Consider the following 21,648-nt stretch of genomic DNA (forward strand, 5'->3'; position numbering starts at 1 on the left):
GTTTGGTTCGACCTTAGGAAGATGCATAGTCATTTCTCCAAAGAGCTTTGAGCGAAAGTGTTTTTGGTAGAAGTAGTAGTGTTTGGTAACTCATTTTTGTGTGTATTTTGCAGAGCGATTTTAAAATAAAAAAGAAAAAGAAAAACAGAAGATCTCGGCAAGTTCAAGAGCTCCTCTGTTCTTCTTCACTTCGGATGCTCTCTCTCTCCATAGTCTCACTCAAAGATAGAAAAGAAATTCAAAAGAAAATTCAATTCGTTCTTCTCCGTGACTCGCTAGAGAAAGAAACACAATCAAGACTAGACTCAAGAGTGGCCATCGCCGTCACCCACGATGGAGGCCAAGAGAGGGTCAAAGCATCGGCGGGTCAAGTGCAAGCTCTCCGTCCTCTGGAGAGTGGAGGTCTACCTCATCACCTGCTCGCCCAATGCTAACCCCTTTGCTTTCGCCTTTGCCCACCCATCCACCCTCGATGCTAAGGTCGAGCGACCTAGCCCTACGCTCGTCGATCCACACAAGCGAACCCAGGCAACCAGATTTGCATTTGGAATTCAGATATGGATTTAGTGATTATTGGCACGCCTACGCGACAGCCGCCGAGGTCGCACGACCCCAAGCGGTCGCCGATGTCACGCGACCCTAGGCGACCGCCTTCGATGGTGCTCAACTCGATGGGACTCGACAACAGCGTCCCTTGAGCGGCTCTATTAAGCCACGATTTGTCCTTCAGCCAAGGTAAAAGCGGAATATGAGAGAGCTAGTGAGGGTAAGATAGGAAGAAATAAAACTCATTAAGTCTCTAGAAACAACATTCCGAAAATGCTGAATGCCCAAGGTAGGTTCCAATCTGTATTGAGCTTTTAGCTTTCCCAATGCTAGCATTTGATCAATGGAGCCCTAAAAATACTTGTCAAATACCTCATATTTTCTTCAATGGGCTTTGGAGGCTCAAAATACCTTGAGAAAGCTGAGCCAAACAAGGTCTTTATTTTTGAATTGTGCCTATTTTTTCTTGTATTATTGTATTTGGTTCTTGTGTTCTACAATGGAGAAAAAAATGTCCACGATAATTATATCAATGGTCTTTAAATTTTGGCATAATACGCAATGTGGTTTGCGAACTTTGAATTTATTATACGTGATCCTAAGTTTTAGCTAAATATGCAATGTTGTCTCCGATTGGCAGAGTCACCGGCAACCCCGTTAGCCTTCACTAACGGTTGGGGGCGGCAGCCCCGCTTGTGTGTGAGTGTATGTTTATTTTCTTTTATTTTTTTATTTTAAAAAATAGAAAAAGGAAAAATAAAGAAAAGGAAAAAAATATAAAAAGAGAGTTGATGAAAATGACATTTTTTTTGGACTTCACGATCACTTCAGGCTCTTATTTGAAACTGTTATGCCACTTAAGACCATTATTTAAAACAATATTCATTTCGTGTTCTTATTTGAGAAAATGAAAGCACTTGAGATCTTTATTTGAAAATTTCTCCTGAATAAATTTATGTTTCAATTACTCAACGTGCCAATAATAATATTCATTCAAGGTCAATATGCAACTTATTCTTTGTGAAAGCCGTGAATGCAATAAAAATCTAATGCTCCGCTTATTTAGTGAAAAATGGATAATTTTGAGAAATATTTTACTTGAAATAATCTATTATATTGCCTATAAAAATGAATGAGTGAAAAATATTTTTATCGATCATAAAAATATTTAGTAATAAATTGTTATGGGCAGTAAAAATATTTTGTATTGATTAATTAATTCAAGTAGTAGAGTCATTGTTTTAAGGGGATCTTTTTTTACAGATTATTCATTTGTTGCGGAATAAATGAAGACTAATGCTCCGTTTGTTTAGTGAAAATTGAATGATTTGGATATTTTTTTTTCTTTATTGCTTATGTCATTCACAAAAATGATTGAACGCTGTTTACGAAAATATTTGGGTATGAATTGTTGTTAATGACAAAAAAAAATTTATTTACTTATTATTTTAAGCGATTATTATAAAAATATATTTTAAAAAGTATTCATTTTGCAATAAGTAATTTCCTTCTCTTCTAATCCATGCGTCACTCTCTCTCTTGTCTTCTCTCCTCGCTCGCACAGAGTCGCACTCTCTCTCTCTCTCTCCGCAGCAGCCCTGCTCCGCCTGTCTCGTTCTTTTTCAGATCGCTGACCCAGAGGCGCCGCCAATCTCTGCCGTCTCCACGCCTCGCTCGCCGATTCGCCGTCGAAATCAAGGCGAGTCTCGTTCCCCCCTCCGTTTGTGTGCTCGTCAGATCGCGAAAGCATAGTGTGTAATTGCACAAAGAAGTAGTTGGAATTTCGTAGTTTAGGCCTCGATTTGTCAAAATTTGTAGGAACCTTCGATCCTCGGAGACCTTAGGACGGATCCTGCAGTGTGGTATCGATTTTGACGAAGCGATCGAAACGAAACCGGGCCGATTGTGGCCGGTTCCCGGTTGAACCGGATCGGATGCTCACCCCTTGTTTGTCATGTGCTTCGCTTCAGGCACGACTGAATTTCCAAGATATCAATCTTACTATAGGTTTAGGGCAAACTAACAATGTTGTGAAGTTACGGGCTGCATAGTTCAATGGAATAAACTTAAGGGGCTCGATGTGCTTTCCAGTGCTTATAATTTTTTATTGGAAGCTATACGGCTCCTGCATACTTCTACTTGGCTTTGTTGAGATTAACGTAGATTGACCAATGTTCATTCTCGTATTCAATGTTTACTTGAGCCCCAATCCTATTCTATTTCGTTTGCATAGGACAGGGAAATCCAGATTTGTCGAACACCACTGCTACTTGGCAAGTTAGCATTGCTTAAAACCGTCATGGAGAGAGAAGCAATCTTAAATCAGTCTGTCATATGTCAAGAAAGACCCTTCTAAACATTGTAGTTTAGCACAAAGAATTAGGTGAGACTACTCATATATATAGTTTTATGAGTAGTCCACTGTACTGTTTTCCCATCCTCTGAGAGCTTAATTGCTGGATGCAGATTGTTAGGGATATGGGAGGACATGATGAATCAGAGACATCTGGAAGAAAAGAAAGCGAGGAGATTGATGTCCCAATCTTCAGCGGCGAGAATATGCAAAGCAACATGAAAGTCATATATTACAGGTCTTTTAGAAGCTTTCGTAAATCTGTTACCATGCTTTTTCGCATCATAGAGCTTAAACTGAAGTGTAACTAATTTAGGATGCTTATAGATTCCCAAACTGCATCTTGATTTGTTGATACGCTGGCCTGCTTTATGTGGAGTGGATCAACTTTCAAAAGTTTGTATGCTAGGAGATATTTAGTATTAGAAGGCACATGTAAAGTACCTTTCTTCTAACAGACAGCCTTTAACATATCTTGAAATGTATTATTGATTGGTTCCATTTTTAAACCAAGACCTCTTTTTTTTTTTTTTTTTGCACATGTGCAGCCGAACATTTATGTCCATTATCGGCGGTGTCATTGCTGGGATTCTCGGATTCACAGGCTTAACTGGGTTCATATTTTACTTTCTTGTCATGGCAATCACCTCAATTGGCCTTATTGCGAAGACCGGATTTTCCATCCACTCGTACTTTACCAGCTGGAGTCAGATCATCTTTGATGGTTTCCTGGGTGGGCTTTTGGTACGTTTCTTTTTTGCTCAATCTATTCTTTTGTTATATCTTATATGAAAGTTAAATTTCTTCTTTGATGTTTCTCGAAAGAATTGAATTGAGTTACCCTAGACCTGGCGTAGTTACATTTACAAAGTCTAGTGAACGTTCAATTTGAAGAATATCTCTACTCTACTATACTTTTAGCTGAATTATTAGTTTATATTTTTCTTCGTCTAGTTGATATCTCTATAATGTTATGCATTGCTGGTTGGATTATTATTAGGGTCTTGTTAACCATACCCATCACATTTTCATCTCCAATGCACTCATTACAAATAACACAAGATAGACAGTGCATTGAAAATGACAGACTTTCCTTGGTTAGGTATTTAACAAATGGGGGCACCAGTCTACACAATCCTTATTATTCTGTTAATTTTTCCCTTTAAAGTCGATGTTTTCATGCACTCACCAATACCAAGACTAACTAAATTTTAACTGAATCTTGCCCAAAATCGCCTCCCTCATCCCTTGATCAGGTTTTTAGCATTGTCATTTTTGTTTACGTTAGAGAAAAACTAACCACCCCTTTTCTTACTCATTTACTGACTTCACCAATAAATCATGGGATTTTTTTGGCTGGAACAAGAACTCGTTAGTAACTTGAGAGTAACTTTTAGTGTCAATATATTCTTGGTCAGCAAGATGTTTCCACTATACGATCATTGAGCAAAGGGAATCTACCAAGCGAAGGAAAGTATATTATATGGAGAATAAAGCAAGTGAACTACCCCAAAAAAAAAAAAAAGTGAGGTTCCACTAAATGGCACGCAAACCCACCTCCTATAGGCATACTTACAAAGCCAATCGATTTAAAGATAGTGAGATATCTCACTTAGAGTTAATATGTTAGGCAGCTTATGCCAGTGTAGTATCAGGAAGAAGAACAGAATTTGTACATCTTATTGTTCTCAGGGTAGTATGGTAGCTCCTTTTTGTTGTGAAGTTCATGGTTTCACTAACATTATCTATATGAATGTCTTCTGTTTTGCAGTCGTTCGTGCTGTTTTGGACGTATCCTTATGGATAAAATAGTGTTTAATTCTGGCTGAGAAGTTGTTCTTGCATATATTAGGATGATCTCGAGTAGCTTATGGAGCATGGATATATGACAATATCATGGTTTTGTCAGTACTTTTCTCGTATGGGTAATTCTCTCAGTTATGGGTTATGCCATTAGGCATTACTCGTGACATTAGGCACCTAAGAGAAGAATATTTATTCCCAATGGGGTGTTTGGTGACATAAGATGCAAAAAATGAAAGAAATTGGGATAATGACGGTAGAAGTCCTTAATCTTGTGTGGTTAGTCACTTTAGTACCGAAACTTTTGTTTTTTGAGTCCTAAACTTGTTCTGGTTTGTCACTTGATCTGTCCCTGGCTTTAGTTTAGGTGGATGGAAAGTCTATGTGGAATTTTTGTTATCAAATTTTCCTTATTACGTAGACACGCGGTGCTAATGTGACACCACGTGGATGCTACATCAGAAAAAGGTAAATTAAATAAAAATACTAAAGAAGACAGAGGGAGAGAGAAGTGTAGGGAGTCGGGAAGGGAGGGGGGTTGTGTTTAGTGGCTGGGAGGGGGTGGCGCCGCTTCCCCCTTCACCTCGGTTAGGGCCGACAGGCCCTTTGCAGAGTCAAGGTGAGAGCAGCCTGCTCATGGCCACCGGCCTTGCTTTTTGTGGGGGGGGCTGCTTGTCCTTGCTAGATCTGGGCCAGCAGCCCTTCTCATGGTACTCACTTCTTGGTCTTCCACCCTCTCGGTCACTACGAATGGCCTCAGTCAATTCAATGGGATGTGCTGGGGGGGTTGCGGACCTCGTTGCCGCTATGCAGCCCCACTGCGTTGTGCTCATTTTTTTTTCTTTCAGATTGTTAAAGTTTCGGATATGCTCTCTGTTTTCTAAGTTTTTTTTAATTGTTCAATTTTTTCTGATGTTCTACCAGGGAATTGACGTCATTTTGTGCTTGAAGATGCTTCATCAAGTTAACAGCCACTTGGGATGGATAAATTATGAAAAATGGCATGCGTGATGCTCTGTCCACAAAAAAACTGATAGATGAATCCGAAGTGCTGAAGTGCATGTTGTAAATAAGTATTAGGTTATTAAATGGACCAAAAAAATTTAGTAATAAGGTGACGGATCAAAACTGAATATAGGACTTCTGTCATTATCCCAAAATTATGCCATTGTTACTGCTATTTCGTATCTGTCCATACGGCAGGAAATTGGGGGCAATGGCCAAATATGGACTAGCCAGACTGACTGTAACAAAATTTCCATTAATCTCTATGTTTTCCCCTCCTATGTCTGACCCCCATTCCTTTGCATCTTTTTCACGTGTGTGTGATCATTTTTTGTTGTTTTTGGTGCAGCATATCCTAGTTGAAGTTGATTCTTTCTTGATTTGTTTTTCTGATTCCTTAGATTGTCGTGCCTTTTGCAATACATCAATTGCGATTGTCTCATTCTTATCCTGCATGATTTTGATGAGAATATGTGCAATGGATAAACCAATATCGTGTTGCCGGATGGTTGCTAGTGTGACTGCACGGGACTATGAAGCACGAGTGTTTTCCTTCAGTGCGTTGTGTTCTTATTGATATAATTGGATTTACCTCCATGTTACTCCTTGACGTAACAAGATTTGCTTATGACATCGTCCATATATTCTGAGGCAGTGTCATGACAGAAGGCCAGGAAGTTGCACTCCACACTGCGCGGTCTCCCGAGGTTCTGGAACAAATCTGACAGATTGCTTCGATGTTGCAATGGATCCATTGTTGTTCCTCTTTTTTGGTTATGTGACTTATCTCTGAATCAAAGAGAGCTTTCGTAGTTATGTTGGACATGGTTTTCTGAGCTACGAAACTGAAGTGATACATCGGTCGTGCTTTCGCTTGATTGTGCCCTTTGACGGATTAGACACGGTATATTTTTGTCGTAGTTAGACTTGGGTTTGTTTCATGCCCATGCTACTCTTCGGACATCTTCGGTCAGTTTTTAGGGTGCAGTCCTCTGCTTTTCACAGATTTCATCATGAAGGAGATTGCTTTGTTTCCATAATGTACTTTTTTTGCACAGTGCAAAATCCAGAAGAGTAATTATCTGGGTGCGGGAAACTTCCTTCTCTAAGTTAGCTCCACCATTTTGTCAATATGGAACACTTAAGACTTCATTTTGCCTCCGAAAATTTGGTATCCATTTATAGCAAAAGTCGCACCAAATTTAATCTTTTTCTGACATTTTAGGTGTAGGGATATGGTACTGCAATTGCTAAAAGAGGTATGCTCGAGATTTTTTCGTCCCTCCCATGGAATGTTAGCAAGAGCAAGCTTCGGTTAAAATGTTGTATACTCGTTTCAATAAATCAACTTGATCGCATTTATTGAAGCTAAGCATCAAAAAAATGTATCGCCCTAATTGAGCTCATCGTACCATCTTTTAATAATTGATGTGAATCTTTCATAAATTAATGTGAGATTTTGTGAGACTTTTATTAACTATTCTAAAAGCTTAAGTCGTTAGATGAATATATGTTTTAATATTTAGCTACTCTAACATTCTCCTCACGCTTAATTTGGTCTTTTTGCCTAGTATTGAGTGTGGACGTATTTAATTGGGGAGACAAATGAGATTCAAAAAATTTGAATTCGGAACCTCTTACTTTGATGAATACTTAGTTTGTTTTATGGAAAATGAATGTTTTAGGAAACATTTTTTCAAAATTGATCACTTATATCATTTGAAATAATTAACCGATGAAGAGCATTTTCATTATCAATAATGGGAAAATTATTCAAAAAGTCTTAATCCTATAGCACTTTTACCAATTCGGTCATAAGCCTTTTATTTTTGCGAATGAGTCCTAAACAATTTCATATTTCGTCAATTGAATCGTCCGATCAATTTTGGCTAAAAATCACCGATGTGGACGCCGATTGTCTAATGTGGTTCATTTTTAATGATGTTTAGATATTTTTTTGATTTTGTTTATTAAGCTTTTAATTTTTTTTCTTTTCTTATTTACTTTCTCTTTACTGTGGCTAGCGAGAGTTACTTGGCCTTTGTGGGCTACGAGCGAGGCCAACCTCATTGGCTGGTCATAGTAAAGAGAAAGCAAAAAAGGAAATGAAAAAAATTATATAAAATTTAATAAAAAAGTCTAAATGATATTAAAATATTATTAACAAAATTTCACCTTAATATCGATCATGCCACGAAGGATGGTCGGCATCCATGCCGACAATTTCAAGCCAAAATTATTCGAGTGGATTCAATTTGACAACGCATGAAGAAGGTTAGGATTTTAATTAGCAAAATTAAAAAGGTTTGAAATTGAATTGGCAAAAGTGTAATAAGTTTACGAATTTTAGGATAACTTTTTTTTTATTGATAACAGTTTATGTGTAAATATTTTTATTGATGATAAAAATATTATTTATTTATTTATTATTTTATGTAATTAATATTTTTTAAATTATTTATTTTTCGAGAAGGAAATAGAGTCGAAGATAGGGGTTCAGAGCAAAAGAGATGGTGTCTCCCTTCGCTTCTGTCCCTTGGTTCGTCGCCACGTGGCTTAGAGTTACATGCTCTGTCACTCCATCAAAGCACAGAATCGGAATGGCATAGAGAATAGAGAAGAGAGAGATGACGAAGCCGCATACCCTGCGTCACATGATGCGTCGCATCGCGCCACCATCCATCCATCCATCCATCCATACATACATACATACATACATACATACATACATACAAACATACGTACGCACAGCCACGCAAATGGCATGTCACGCATCGACATCCATCGGGCCTGCAATTCCGTTAAGTGGCTCGACGGAGATCGAGGAAGCGCCGTTAGGCGTTGTGGATAGGGGCCGGAAAGGGACATAACGGCCGTTTACAGCTACGTTACCGGACCTAGCCGGGGGCACGATTAATTTTTTTTCCACATCATACCAAAACCGATTTATCAAATGATTAATTCATTTATTCCTGCAGAAAAATAGAATTTTATATCCAAGTATTTATGTTTTTTTGGTCAATATGCACACACAAACGTTTCGCGAACTATGTCCCGATGTGCAATGCGATCCATTAATTTTAAATTTGATCAATGTCGTTATGAAACTTTAGCTCAATATGTAATGTCGTCTATGAATTTTTAATTTGTTCAACGTAATTTCTGAATTTTTATTTAATTTTGTTCTGAAATATTGAATACTTTCAAATTAAGCGTGTATCGAAAATGCGGACAGTTGAAAAATCACATTGTAAATTTAACTAAATTTTGTGAATTATGTGTATCGTTTACCCGGTATACATCCAGTCGGACCGCCCCGGTTCTGACCTCTTGCGTGCTTTCTTTTCTACAGAAGATTCTGAAAAGTGCTCTCTCTCTCTCTCTCTCTCTAGCTACCTACATGATCAAAATGATCAACGATCATACGTGCTGGAGCTGCGATCCTCTGCCTCGCACACGTAATCCGCAGAGAAATCGCGATCTCACTTGTGTGGGCGTCCATTCAGTTTGATGGATCAATCGGAGGGCTGAGGAAGGATAAAACCGTTGGCGCCCACCGAATGAGATCGTTGTTTCACATATGTTTCCGGTCGGAGAAAATATTCAAACTCCACGTCATCAGCGTACGTGGAGCGCGAGATGCATTCAAAATTCAACACGTGTCCTCTGACATGAAATTAAAAAAAAAAAGAATAGAACGGGAGCCATTTTTTATCTCTCTCCTCTGGCAAACTGGCAGGCTGGGCAAAGTCCGAGGACAAGCAAAACATTAAATGACATTTATTACCTGCTCTCCCTCTCTTCTCTTTCCCGTTTGAAAGATGAGGTCCTCTCCAGCTCTCTCTTCTCCTGCTTATATCCTCGGGTCCTTTTGCCGTCCCCTTCTCCTCCTTCTTCGTCTTCGTTCTCGTCGCCGTCATCGCCTTTTCGGCTCCGGCTCTGGAAACAGCCAATTGGCCTCTCCAACTCTTCTTTGTCTTTTACTCCTACCGGTCCCGATTTCGGGCTCGGGAAGGTAGTCAACGATTTTGAAGCGGAAGAAGCGTGCGAGGCTGGATATACCGGTGGTGGCGCTGAGGTTTGGGGCTCCGGCGACGGCCGAGTGGCCTAGAGGGGTCCGGCGACGGCCGAGGAAAATGAGTACTCTGTTTATTGTGAGAGAGGGAGGAGGGAAGCTATGGAGGATTGACCTTCTGCTTCAGTCGGTATCCATGGAGATAGCAAGCGAGTAAATTGTTCCGTTTTCCAGTTAGGGCTTGCGTTCACGAGGGTGGTGAGGAGAGAAGACTGACGAGGGAAGCTATATTTCAATGGCCGCTGAGTTTGCCGCGGAAAACTTGAATAAGAATACCATAGATGAAGTGCTGAGAAGAGACAAGAATGAAATAGAGACGGCTGTGAAGCATGGACTTTGCCCAGTCTGCCAGTCTGCCAGAGGAGAGAGATAAAAAATTGGCTCCCGTTCTATTCTTTTTTTTCAATTCCAGGTCAGGGACACGTGTTGAATTTTGAATGGATCTCGTATTCCACGTAGGCTGATGACGTGGAGTTTGATGACCACTAAATATTTTCTCGTTGCGGTCCTACGAGGGGGATGGATAAGTAAGGCTTCATTCATTTTAGATTTATTTTTCTCTCTCTCTCTTTCTTTTTCATGTTTTAAATGATAGTTTTATGAAACTTGGGATAATTATTTTCGTGGCTCCTAAAAACTTTACCCAATTATTTTCCGGTTCGCATTTAGGGCTCGTCTAGGTCCACGGCAAGGAATTTCTCAAATGAATTCTCATTCAATTGTTTCGATTGCAAATGAATTCGGTTTTGACGGGAGACTATTCTTCGTCAGCGACGAGGAACGATAATCGGCAGCCGATGGTGAAGTTCGGCGACTGGTAGTGAGTTATTGCCGGGGGCCGGTGGCAGAGTTCGACTACCGGCGACAAAGTTCGGAGATACAATGATCTAACTGGTTATCTCACGAGGGAATTATATACCTTTGGAATCAAGTGGTATAACTCTCGGGAAATTATGAACCTTATAGAGGAGAGCCCGGAGCCGTTCAATGATGGCATGGTCATTCAAAGAGTCTAACAGAGAAAGCCCATGAAAAATGCCATCAAGCCCCTCCCTCTTTGCATGAGTGACACATCTTCCTCATGCAATTTATTATTATTGTAAGCAATACGACCTATCATCAGAGTTTAGGTTCAGAAATAACATAAAAGATGATAGTCCAAATCTCCAACATTATCAAACAATTAATTCTTTGCTTTACCATTCGTAGAAACGTTCGGCAATCAGGAGCCCTGGCCTTCTTAATAAGCCCTATGCAAGTCTTCCAATACTTGGAAAAAAAAATGACACGAATGATCATGAATTTTGGTATAATATATTATGTCGTCCTCAGATTTTTAATTTATTCAATGCGGTTCCTAAACTATTAGTAAATATTCAATCTAGTCCCTAGAACATATGAAAATGTTCGATTCGTCCTTTCACTATCCGAGGTAACATAATTTGCTGATATGGCTTCCAATTCGATAAGTTTGGAGGGTGGACAGAAAAAAAAAAAACTACATCTGGAATAATCCAAGTAAAATATTCATTTCAAATTATGATGTAATAATCCATAGCATCAGTTAATGAAGGACATGTTAACGCTCCAATCCAATTTTTTTTCCCTTTTTGAAGTGGATGGACAAAATGATGGACATGTTGGCTCATCAATTTTTAATAAATAACTGAGTGTAATAACTCACGTCATCAAATAATGCTTGATTTGTCCTTGGAGCAAATGGAATGATTACATTGGACACTTAACAATAATTCATCGGTCATATTGAACAAATTGAAAATCTATATGCAACGTTGCATATTTCATCAAGATTCATTCTCCCGTAAATATTTCTTTGTCACTACAATAAGGACATGAATAATTCAAGTAGCTTTGTATTCTTCTGAAATAGCATACGATAATCTGTACAAATACTTCCAATGGTTAAATTATGCAAAATGACCGGTACTAAGTTCATCATAGTCAACGACAAGCACAATAAGTATTAACTTATCACCAAACTTACTCTAGTAAAAGAGTTCGTTAAACAGCATTACCGTAACCCTGACGATACGCATGCCCATAAGTGATCATCACATATGCTATGGAAAATTCTCTTCAATTTGTCTTATTGTTAAAAGCAAAATAAATATAGCAACGGTAGTGTCAGATACACAAATGCGTTGATGGTAATTCCAGTAGCTATATCACGTACGATGATTGTTACAAAGTTCATCACATCCAATGACAGGTACAATTAGTGTTAAGTCGTGACAAAGAGCACTCTAGTACAAGAGTAGTACAAGAGTTCGTTATACAACGTTGCCAAAACCCCGACAATCATAGGATTGTAACACATCAGTAACATCACATAGGCTACGGAAAGTTTTCTTCGACGTGTCTTAGTGTTAAGAGCAAAATAAATGCAGTAACGGTAATATGAGATGTGCAAAAGTGCTCACGGTTATTCCAGTAGTGATATTACGCACGATGATCACTCACAAAGTTCATCACAGTCAACGACAGGTACCATAAATATTAGGTTATGACTAAACGCACTCTAATCAAAGAGTTCGTTAAACAGCGTTACCAAAACCCTGACGATCGTAGTTGATTATAATGCATGCTCGTTAGTGACGTCACGTATGCTACGGAAAATTCTCTCGAGCATGTCTTAGGGTTACAAAAGCAATATAAATGCAGCAACGGTAATACGACGTGCGAAAACGCATTGATGGTAATGCCATATGTACTCTGAAAACACTTCCATGTGCAATCCTAGTAGACTATAATGGTTCTCTTGTAGCTAATTGAGTCGATTAGGGTTTGTTCACACATGAAGCCCGCCTCACTCACGAAGGTAACGCACTGAAACGAGGGGAGACGAGGTTTAGACTCGCCATCCAAGCAAATCCGCAAGCGATTTTCTCATGTTTGGCCACGCCTCGTGTACGGAGCTTTGCTGCCTGTAAATTCTCATGAATGTTCGCCACGTTCTTGCTCGAGCTTGGATTGCTGTTACAGCGCCTGTTAAGCTTCCTCCTTCATCTTCTTCTTCTTCTTCCATCGCTGCATAAATCAAACCCTAAAAGGCCACAGAAGTAGCTTCAACCAGACAAAAACTGTGTGCAACTCACCATCTCCCCAGTTTTAGGTTTTTGCTTGAGAAGCAAGAATGGAGAAGCCACCATCGCCATCTTCTCCTAAGCATCAGAGGAGCTCATCCATTGACAATGAGCCCAAGACGTTGACTTACGAAGAATTTGAGAAAGCCCTGGTTCGACTACTCCTCCTTCTTTTTCAATCTTTATGAAGTTGTTCATTTTTTCTAAGCTTGCTAGTTTCCTACATGGTACATTTTCTCTGATAATTAGCAGCATTTGCATTTTAGCAGAAGGGAGCACTTGCAGTGATCAATACCTACACTCGAGAAGAAGCGGAGAAGATCTTCTTCGAGGTAATCATAGACATATACGTTTATGCTTCTCGATTCATCAGGTACCCAGAATTCTGAAAAGGAAAAAAAGAAAAAGCGTAAATTGACTTCTTAAAATAGTCAAAGTATGAAAGGCTTTGTACTTTAGGGTAACATGCGCAAAATTAATATGCGCGATTCAAAGTTGTTCTTTTCGAACACAGGAAGTCCATCGTAGGAAAAAACTGCGGCCCAATGAAGAATCCACTAATAACCTCGTGGACCAGGTAAAATAACAGTCAAAGCCTGAAAAGTGGCTCCAAAATGAGATTATTTACGTTAATATGGTGGTGGCACCAAAGTATGTTAGAGAAAGTAAATGGCACCCGGAAGCGAAAATGGGCTGTGAGGCGTGTAGATCATTTTTTTTTTTTTTTTGAAAGTAAGAATGAGCAAGATGGATCGATCGAATTAGGAATCACTAGGACCGGACAGGAGTGAACCTCTTGGTTCAGTCCGATTCCTGGTTCCATAAATTGTAGCAGGTAATTTTCCAGCCGGTCCCGATGGGGGAATCGGAATGCCCAAACTAGACTGATTATTTTTCTATTTTTTTTAAATAATAATCCATTGGTTATTTTTTTATTTTTTAAATGCAAACCTAATTTTAATTATGTGATAAAATTAAAGTCCATGTCGCTCAACCCTACTAATAACACACTAGTTCCATTGGACCATTGGGAACCGAATTGGACCGATCCCAAGATCATTCGATCCGACTCCTAATTCTTGAGTGAGACCGAACCGAACCGGGAACCGGTCACACCTCCTTAAAGATGCTATTGCCATCACTAATCATCATGATGGGAGACGAACAGAAAGCAAAACACTCTCGGAGCACAATAAAGCCCATAAAAATTCTATTGATAAAACTGTGTGAAATTTTTTGATAACTTGTACATGTATCATAAAATAAGAATTGTGACATTCATATCAATCAAGACTCGCGTTCTTCCAATATGTGAATTTTTTGGATGAAATCGACATGATCATTGACAAGCACATTTTTTTTTTTCAACTTATTTGACTCTTGGGAGGTAATCATGACCTTTTCACTAGATGATCATGGATACACGATGAATATAACCATCGAAAGGCCACATCCTTTGAGTACACAACAAATGCCATTGATGATAAACTGACATCATTACTTCAACATCCCAAAAAAATTTACTGGATTAATATACTCATAATATCACAATCTACTCCAACAAATTAAACCCATGCTGTATACTTCACAAGTATCTGCCGCGTAATCTATGTGAGAAGGCTGGTTTTGATGAGCAACGGTTACGTGTTTTCTGAAGGCTACTTCTGAAGGTACAGTTGAACTTAGAGGCTGTATTTGCAGGGATTGAAACCGGTTGGAAGCGCAGTGAACGCGAAGCTCGACTCCATGGTCAAGGCAGACGGAGATGATGAAACCGGTAACATCGGTGAAGTAAAGAAACCCTAACATAGATCGCATCGCAGTGTCATCTCGATAAGATGCGATTATGCTGCTTCTGCCCATCAGCAATATCATGATGAACTTCCTAGTTTGTGCCGTAATATTTTCTGGTATAAACTTCATTTTCATAGCTCATTCCTAAAGAGAATGTGGTGAATATTGTGGAGGTATATGTATATTTACCATCGGATATGTAGCAATATGGACAGCATACTTTTATCCTATGTCGATCCCTCTATCGGTCTATCTATAACGCTAATAATCCACATCGTGTCATCACATTTGTATTAACCATTCATGTTATTTCCACTCAGTAACTAATTTGATCATCGATGTGGTCCATGGAATTTAACCCACTTTGTAATGTTATCCCTGGAATTTTAATTTGCTTAATATGGTCCCTGAATTTTTGGTAAACGTTCAATTTAGTCCCTAGACCGTATGGAAGCATTTAATGTCATTCTTTCAATAGTTTAAGTTTAGGGAAAATATTGAACATTTATATATAGTCCATGGACTAAATTGAACATGTACTAAAAGTTCGGGGACATCATTAAACATATTAAAAATTTAAGGACGACATTGCATACTGAATCAAAATTTAGGGACCGCATTAAATAAATTAAAAATCAAGAAATCACGTTGGGTCAAAATTCAAGTATCATTTGTGTCATTTTCTCTTTTCTAATCAACAATTAAGGTCGTCTAATACCAAATTCGACCAAATTCAGCTCACTTGGCCATAAGTACGATGGTTACAAACTGTCATATCACTAAAGAGCCTCTCATTTCCAAATTCTCGAAATTAAGGCCCTCCCTAAAGTGGTCAAATGCGTCGACCACAATCAGTGACGACATGACAAAAGAGACAGCTGACAACGCAAGTGACTTCCCAAGGACAGTCAATTCCATTGCCAAGTGCTCTTCCTTCTCCTGCCGTCTCCTCATGGTTTCCACGTTCTCTCTCTTTCTTCTTCTTCTTCTTGAATCTCGCACTTAATGTCATTTCCCTTTCTAGCCTTTTTTTTAATATATATTTACATGAACCCCAGTCTCCTCTCTCATTCTGTTCTAGCACTTTGTTCAGCAAGAGAACAACTCATACTTACTCTCTGATATGGAGAACCAAAAGCTCTCTAATCATCAGCTCGAGAGAAAGCTGTCCATCGATTCCGAGCCGCGAACGCTCACGAAGGAAGAGCTGGACAAGGCCAGAGTATGTGTCCTGTATCCTCACATTGTGTTCACGTCCATATTCATCTACCATATATGTTGGGAAGCTGTTAATTTCCTTCTTTTTTCAGCTTCTTTTCTCTGTTTCTGAGAGTGTGTTTGTTCGCGCACGCGCGCGACTTGTCGCGTAATGGTCATTCTCACATACATTAACGACGAGCCTGTTCATCTTCAGGCAGCTGCAGAGGCTTTCATCAGTAGGGACGGTCGAAGCGCTGTGAGTGTTGCTCTCATTATGCTGCCTCTTTCTTCTTCTTCGTCTTCTTCTTTGTAATTCTTCAGCTTGTGCTTGAATGGAAGTTGGGTTACATCGGATCAAACGAACAACTGCAAACATTAGCATGTATCAGTCCCTCCCTTCACTTTTCTTCGTTCTCATTCGATCGTGCGTAGTAACGTCGACTTCTGTACCTGTAAAACTCAGTCATCTCCCATCTCCACACAGAAGTGAAGTATGATTTTGCTTTAACTCGTCCAGATACGCTTCTCACTATTGCTGATGTTTCCCATAATGGACAAGGTTTCCATAATCACCTCATCGATCATGTTTGCGTCGAAGAGGACTACTAATCTCCTATGATTATATACGTATATGCACAGGGAATTACGACGGAGGAGGGGAGCTCGAGCGCCAAAGTTGGCGGCCGCAAATGCGCAAGCAGCGAAGACAAAGTCGCTGCTTAATCAGTACGATGACAAAACCTCAACGAACTAATTGTAGCGAAGGCTTGCCAATGAGCTATTTAGTTTTCTCCTGAGACTATCATGTGAGCGAATCTGTTGATTCCATAATAAAAGCAGCCATGTTGTTTAAGTCTGTTGCTCTAAGATGTCCGCTAACAACCGAGAAGATGGTCATTGCTTAGACTTTTGATTCTTTAATACATGTATTGCAACAATCGACAAAAGCTCTTTGGTCCTATACAAATTCATATTTTATACAAGGTGGGTTGCGGGGGTCACGACGCTTGAACAAGTGAATCATACAATTCAAGTTTGTTGGAAGTTTTAAAAATGGTTAATATCACGAAAAATTTCAAATTGGTACATCTATTATAAATTTATCCCAAATCAATTTTTGACCACCAAAATTCGAAACTCGTACACCTATGATAGATTTACCCCAAATTAATTTTTTGACCATAAAAAATCCCAAATTGTGTATTTCCTCTTTCTTATTCTTAAGCAAACCCCCAAGCAAATTTGCTCTCCGTTAGTTCTATAAAATTGGATTAATATCGTGAAAAATCTCAAACCGTACATCCGTGACAAACGGGTGGTGAAAGTCACAAACCGCACACCCATCAATCGTCACGTGCCATTCAACTTAACAACTTGATGATAAAATTTAATGGAAACTAATGGAGGGTAAATTCATCACATGTGTACCAGTTTGAGATTTTTTATGGTTAAAAAATTAGTTTGGAGCAAATTTATCACATGTATTCCAATTCGAGTTTTTCGTGGTATTAACCATTTAAAAACAAGGGATAAGTGCATTGGAATTACTAAAACTTATCACGAAAATACAATCGAGTCTTAAAACTTGTAAAAAGTGTAGTCAAGCCCTAAAACTTGTAAAATTGATGCAATCGAGTCTTTTTGTTAATTTCATCCAATTTGGCTAACGAAAAATGCTAACATGATTTTATTTGTTCTTATTATTGAATCAATTGTGCGAATTGCGTACAACCTCACTTTCATCCGATCGAACGAATCCATTGAAAAAAACAAGCCAATCCTTCTACCTTATGCTTTCCGATTTGGAGCACAAAAGGAAGGAATATTCTCGGTCATTCACAACCACGATTCCTCCGAAAGTACTTGATAGAATTTGGTCATTCTTTATCTTTGTTGTTCAGGTGACACCTGAGGAGGCCATTCCCTTGACACACATCGTGTTGGGGTGTGATTCATATTCTCCAACGACAAGAAAGCACATGAGTCCCGCTTAGCGGACGGCTTTTACGATTTAAACCCATATTTTTTCTTTAGTAGTTTGGGCTTGGGCTCATGAATAATTGTTACTATATATACTCTTTTTTTCTTGTAATTGAAGGATATAACGGGAGGTACAATGTATTAATTATAATGGAATTATCTGCTGGATGTAGCTCTAGTTTAAGGGTGAATTAGGATAAAAATCTCATGTCTCGATTTCTCTTTCTCGCTTTTGCGCTTTTCTTTGTTGCGATTGTACACCGAATCCTAACAATGAGCATTTAATTATGCTAGAGATATCTATTTCAAGAAGGACAATTATACTTTTGCACATGTGGGTTCAAGCGCTAGTGCTTACCACGGTCAACAGGCTACACGACGATGGAGAAGATGGCTGTGGCGATACTGCAGAATAGCTTCCTTGTGTTGCCGTGGAGAGTGAAGAGGGACGCGAGGGCGACGGTAATGAACACGACAGGTAGGGATATGAGGAGGGCAGTATATTGGCCTTCTCCTTCTCTGGGCGAAGATGAGGAAAATCACGACGTAGGCTCAATCGCAATGCCGGTGCCATTGATTGTTGACACCAAAAGGTTGTTTGGCAACATGAACGGAAGGCCGTGCCTGCGAATCGATCAATTGCATCACGTAAGAAATTAAACAGCAAGGATTTGTAAAATCTTTAATATTTACCACTTAAAAACTCGAAGTCCCTTTTCATTTCATACTTGTTTTAAGTTGTCCCGTGTTGTTATTGGTTTTGGTCTAAACGCATTATTTTTAGTTCTTTTTTTTTCTCCCTTAGATCTAAACTGCAAATGATGTGACTAACTGACTATGGGATTATTTTGTGTTGATAGTTTGAGACAATTGTCTCAAACTTTGCATAGATCTCTCTTAGATGTGCATATTTACAATTAATTGCTATCGAATACCTTTTTATGTTGAACAAGCATACAATAAAAAATAGAATGTCACGACTTGTGAAGTATACTTTAGGCGTGCACGAGGATTGCACGGGATGTGCACAGGGTGCAAGTAAAAGTTGACAACAAAAGGTTATTAGGCGATCATCATCAATCCCGTGTTTATTTGCTGATGTGACGCAATTGATTGATTCATAGGCACCGCCCTTCCATTCATCTCGATGAACAACCTTTTGTTTTAAACTATCAATGGCATCCGCACAGCGACCGAGTCCATGTTCATCGGAATTTCCTCAACATGGGTGTAACATTAATGCTTGATTTCTTGAAAAAGTTTTTCCAGATTGTTTACCGGAAGTCTAACGAAGCTGGGATCAACAACAATTACTGCAGATGCGATAATCAAGGCCTTCAACTGTTCACATAATCACTGTATCTTGCTGGGTTAATAGCAACTAACCTTGCATCATACACCACCAGGAGGCATGGCAGGAAGTTAACCAATGCTCATCGCTGGGTTTTTCTTCATTGTTGGGGTTGTGCTTAACACGGTAGGTGAAGACCTTGCGATGCTCACCATTGGAAGGATATTACTAGGTTGTGGCATTCGTTTTGCCAACAAGGGTAGTTCATGTTTATTGTTGTCTGAGTTTTGTGTGTGGTGTTTTGGATGTCGTTTTTACCTTTAAATGAAGAGTTGGTCTGTGAAATCTATAGAAGACTTGCAATTGTGATGTAGAACAGCTGACATGTAATTTCTTGGAAAAGCGCGATCGCCAGAAATCAAAAGTGATTCTACCGCTAATTCGCACTAAGGAGCTCGGATTGTGCTCAAATTTGGTTGGTCGCATGGAAACGGGCTGTTGATCAATACTCATAGCTTTACTGTGACTAACGTCGCATTTTCGTGTTTTGAAGTCGTTTAGATAGCTTTTCGGGCAATTTTTCTATTTTAGGCAACTTGCAATATATCCGATTGCAATATTTTATTCGAATTCTGTTTTGATTTGATTAGATTTGATTCGTATTATTTCGTTTTATGTTATCCTATTTCCCAAAGGAGTCCTATCTATATAAAGGACATACACCCTTTGTAATTTACAAAATTCAATCTATCAATTTCAGTCAATCTTTTGAAAAAGCTTTCTTGTTATCACTTCCCCTACGTCAAATTGTCATGTAGAAGACTTGTATGTGGTATGCCGTAGCCTTCGCGGTCAAATTCAACATCTGGGGAGATGTCATCCTATATGGAGTACTTGGTGCTTGATATGTGTTTGTGTACCTCATTGAACTTCTTGTTCGCGATTCAATATGCAGGGTTTAGCTGTCCGACCAAGAAAAAAAAAAAAAAAACAAGGTCAATCCATGTCTATCATGCGGAGGAACATTTATATTTTGGAACACTAACAATTGGAGTCAATGATAAGCATTTTGAAAGGATTGTAAGTACAGGACTCTACAAAAGACACAGAGAAACAAGCACAACTTTACTACTATTTCTAGATGCTACAATGAGATGCAAGAATGAAGATGCTTCCTGAAAATGGAGCCGCAATCATAACTTCATTGTAAAAGATCATCTGAACTGTTTTATGGAACACATAAATGATGATGCATGCCTGGTTTTGCCGAATTGCCTTCGATAAATTCACATGGATAATGAACTGCCTTAACAAATAAATATCAGTTCCTATATGACTCAAGTATACTCTTTCTTCTGCTTCTTTAGCTAATGCAACTTAACTGCTGCCTTTGCAATAATAGGATCGAAGCAGCGTGGGGTTGGAGGCTATCGTTGGGATTGGTCGGCATTCCTGCAAGTCTCTTGATTGTAGGAGCTATTTTCGTAGTAGACATTCCTAACAGTCTCTCATTGAGCGTGGTCGTATTGAAGAAGGAAGAGCTGCGCTCAGAAGGATAAGGGGAACTGACAACATTGAACCGGAGTTCCTGCAGCTTCTTGAGGCTAGTTGGTCAATGCAGTGGCCATGTAGGTGAGAGTCGTTTCTGGCATCGATCATCATATCTCACCCTTCATTTCTCATCTCGTGAAACCTTGCTTGTTTAATTGAATGGTTAGGTTAGACCAGGTTTGCACGTTGAAAGTTTTGAAACGATATATCTCTCAAACTTGTGCATATATCTTTCTTATTATACATATTTCGATTAATTAGTGTTGATGTTATTAGTTCTTTTTAGGTTGAATAAGTGTATAATGAAGAATAAAATCACACGAGATGCGAAGTATATTTTTGGTGTGCACGAGAGTTGCATGGGGTGTGCACTGGGTGCAATTGATAGTTGACAACAAAAGGTTATTCGGCCTTGATCATCAATCCTGTATGTTTACTTGGTGATGTGATGCAATCGGTTCATTCGCAGGTGAGGCCTTCCGTTTGTCATGCCGAATAACCTTTTGTTGTTAACTATCAATGGCACCAGCACCCCGAACGAGTCCATGTACGTCGTGATTTTCCCCATTTTGCCTTAAGCAAGGAGAAGGCCAAGATCCTGGACCTCTTTACGTTCCTCCTCACCTTGTTCAATGTCGTCGCCTTCGTGTCCCTCTTTGTTCTCCACGGCAACATGGGGAAGCTCTTCTACGGTGTCGCCACCACCATCTCCATCATGATGTACGCTTCGCCCCTGTCGATAACAGTAAGCTCTAGCACCATGTGATACTATCCAGTTTGCGCATTATTGTAATGAGTGTATTAGTTCAAACGGAGGAAATAAAGAAACTGTTCTTCTTATCGTTGGTAGAATAAATTTAAAGAAAACTTCTTTCTATGCCTTTTGGAAAGAATACTTTTTTTTTCATTTTTTTTTTCTAGATTGTTTAGTGGATTATTGAAGCAA

General features: G+C 39.1%; 1 protein-coding gene across 1 annotated transcript; it reads left to right on the top strand.

Annotated features, from left to right (window-relative positions):
- The first annotated feature begins 2,055 nt into the window (after positions 1 to 2,055).
- LOC115755930 (ER membrane protein complex subunit 6) lies at positions 2,056 to 6,790 on the top strand. The gene is made up of 5 exons (XM_030695590.2): positions 2,056 to 2,245; positions 3,013 to 3,137; positions 3,448 to 3,643; positions 4,671 to 4,690; positions 6,327 to 6,790. The coding sequence occupies exons 1-5, from the start codon at positions 2,069 to 2,071 to the stop codon at positions 6,355 to 6,357; spliced, it is 549 nt and encodes a 182-aa protein (XP_030551450.1). The 5' UTR covers positions 2,056 to 2,068; the 3' UTR covers positions 6,358 to 6,790.
- The last annotated feature ends 14,858 nt before the right edge of the window (positions 6,791 to 21,648 follow it).

The sequence above is a fragment of the Rhodamnia argentea genome, chromosome 2 (assembly GCF_020921035.1).
Source record: "Rhodamnia argentea isolate NSW1041297 chromosome 2, ASM2092103v1, whole genome shotgun sequence".
Classification (NCBI taxonomy): Eukaryota; Viridiplantae; Streptophyta; class Magnoliopsida; order Myrtales; family Myrtaceae; genus Rhodamnia; species Rhodamnia argentea.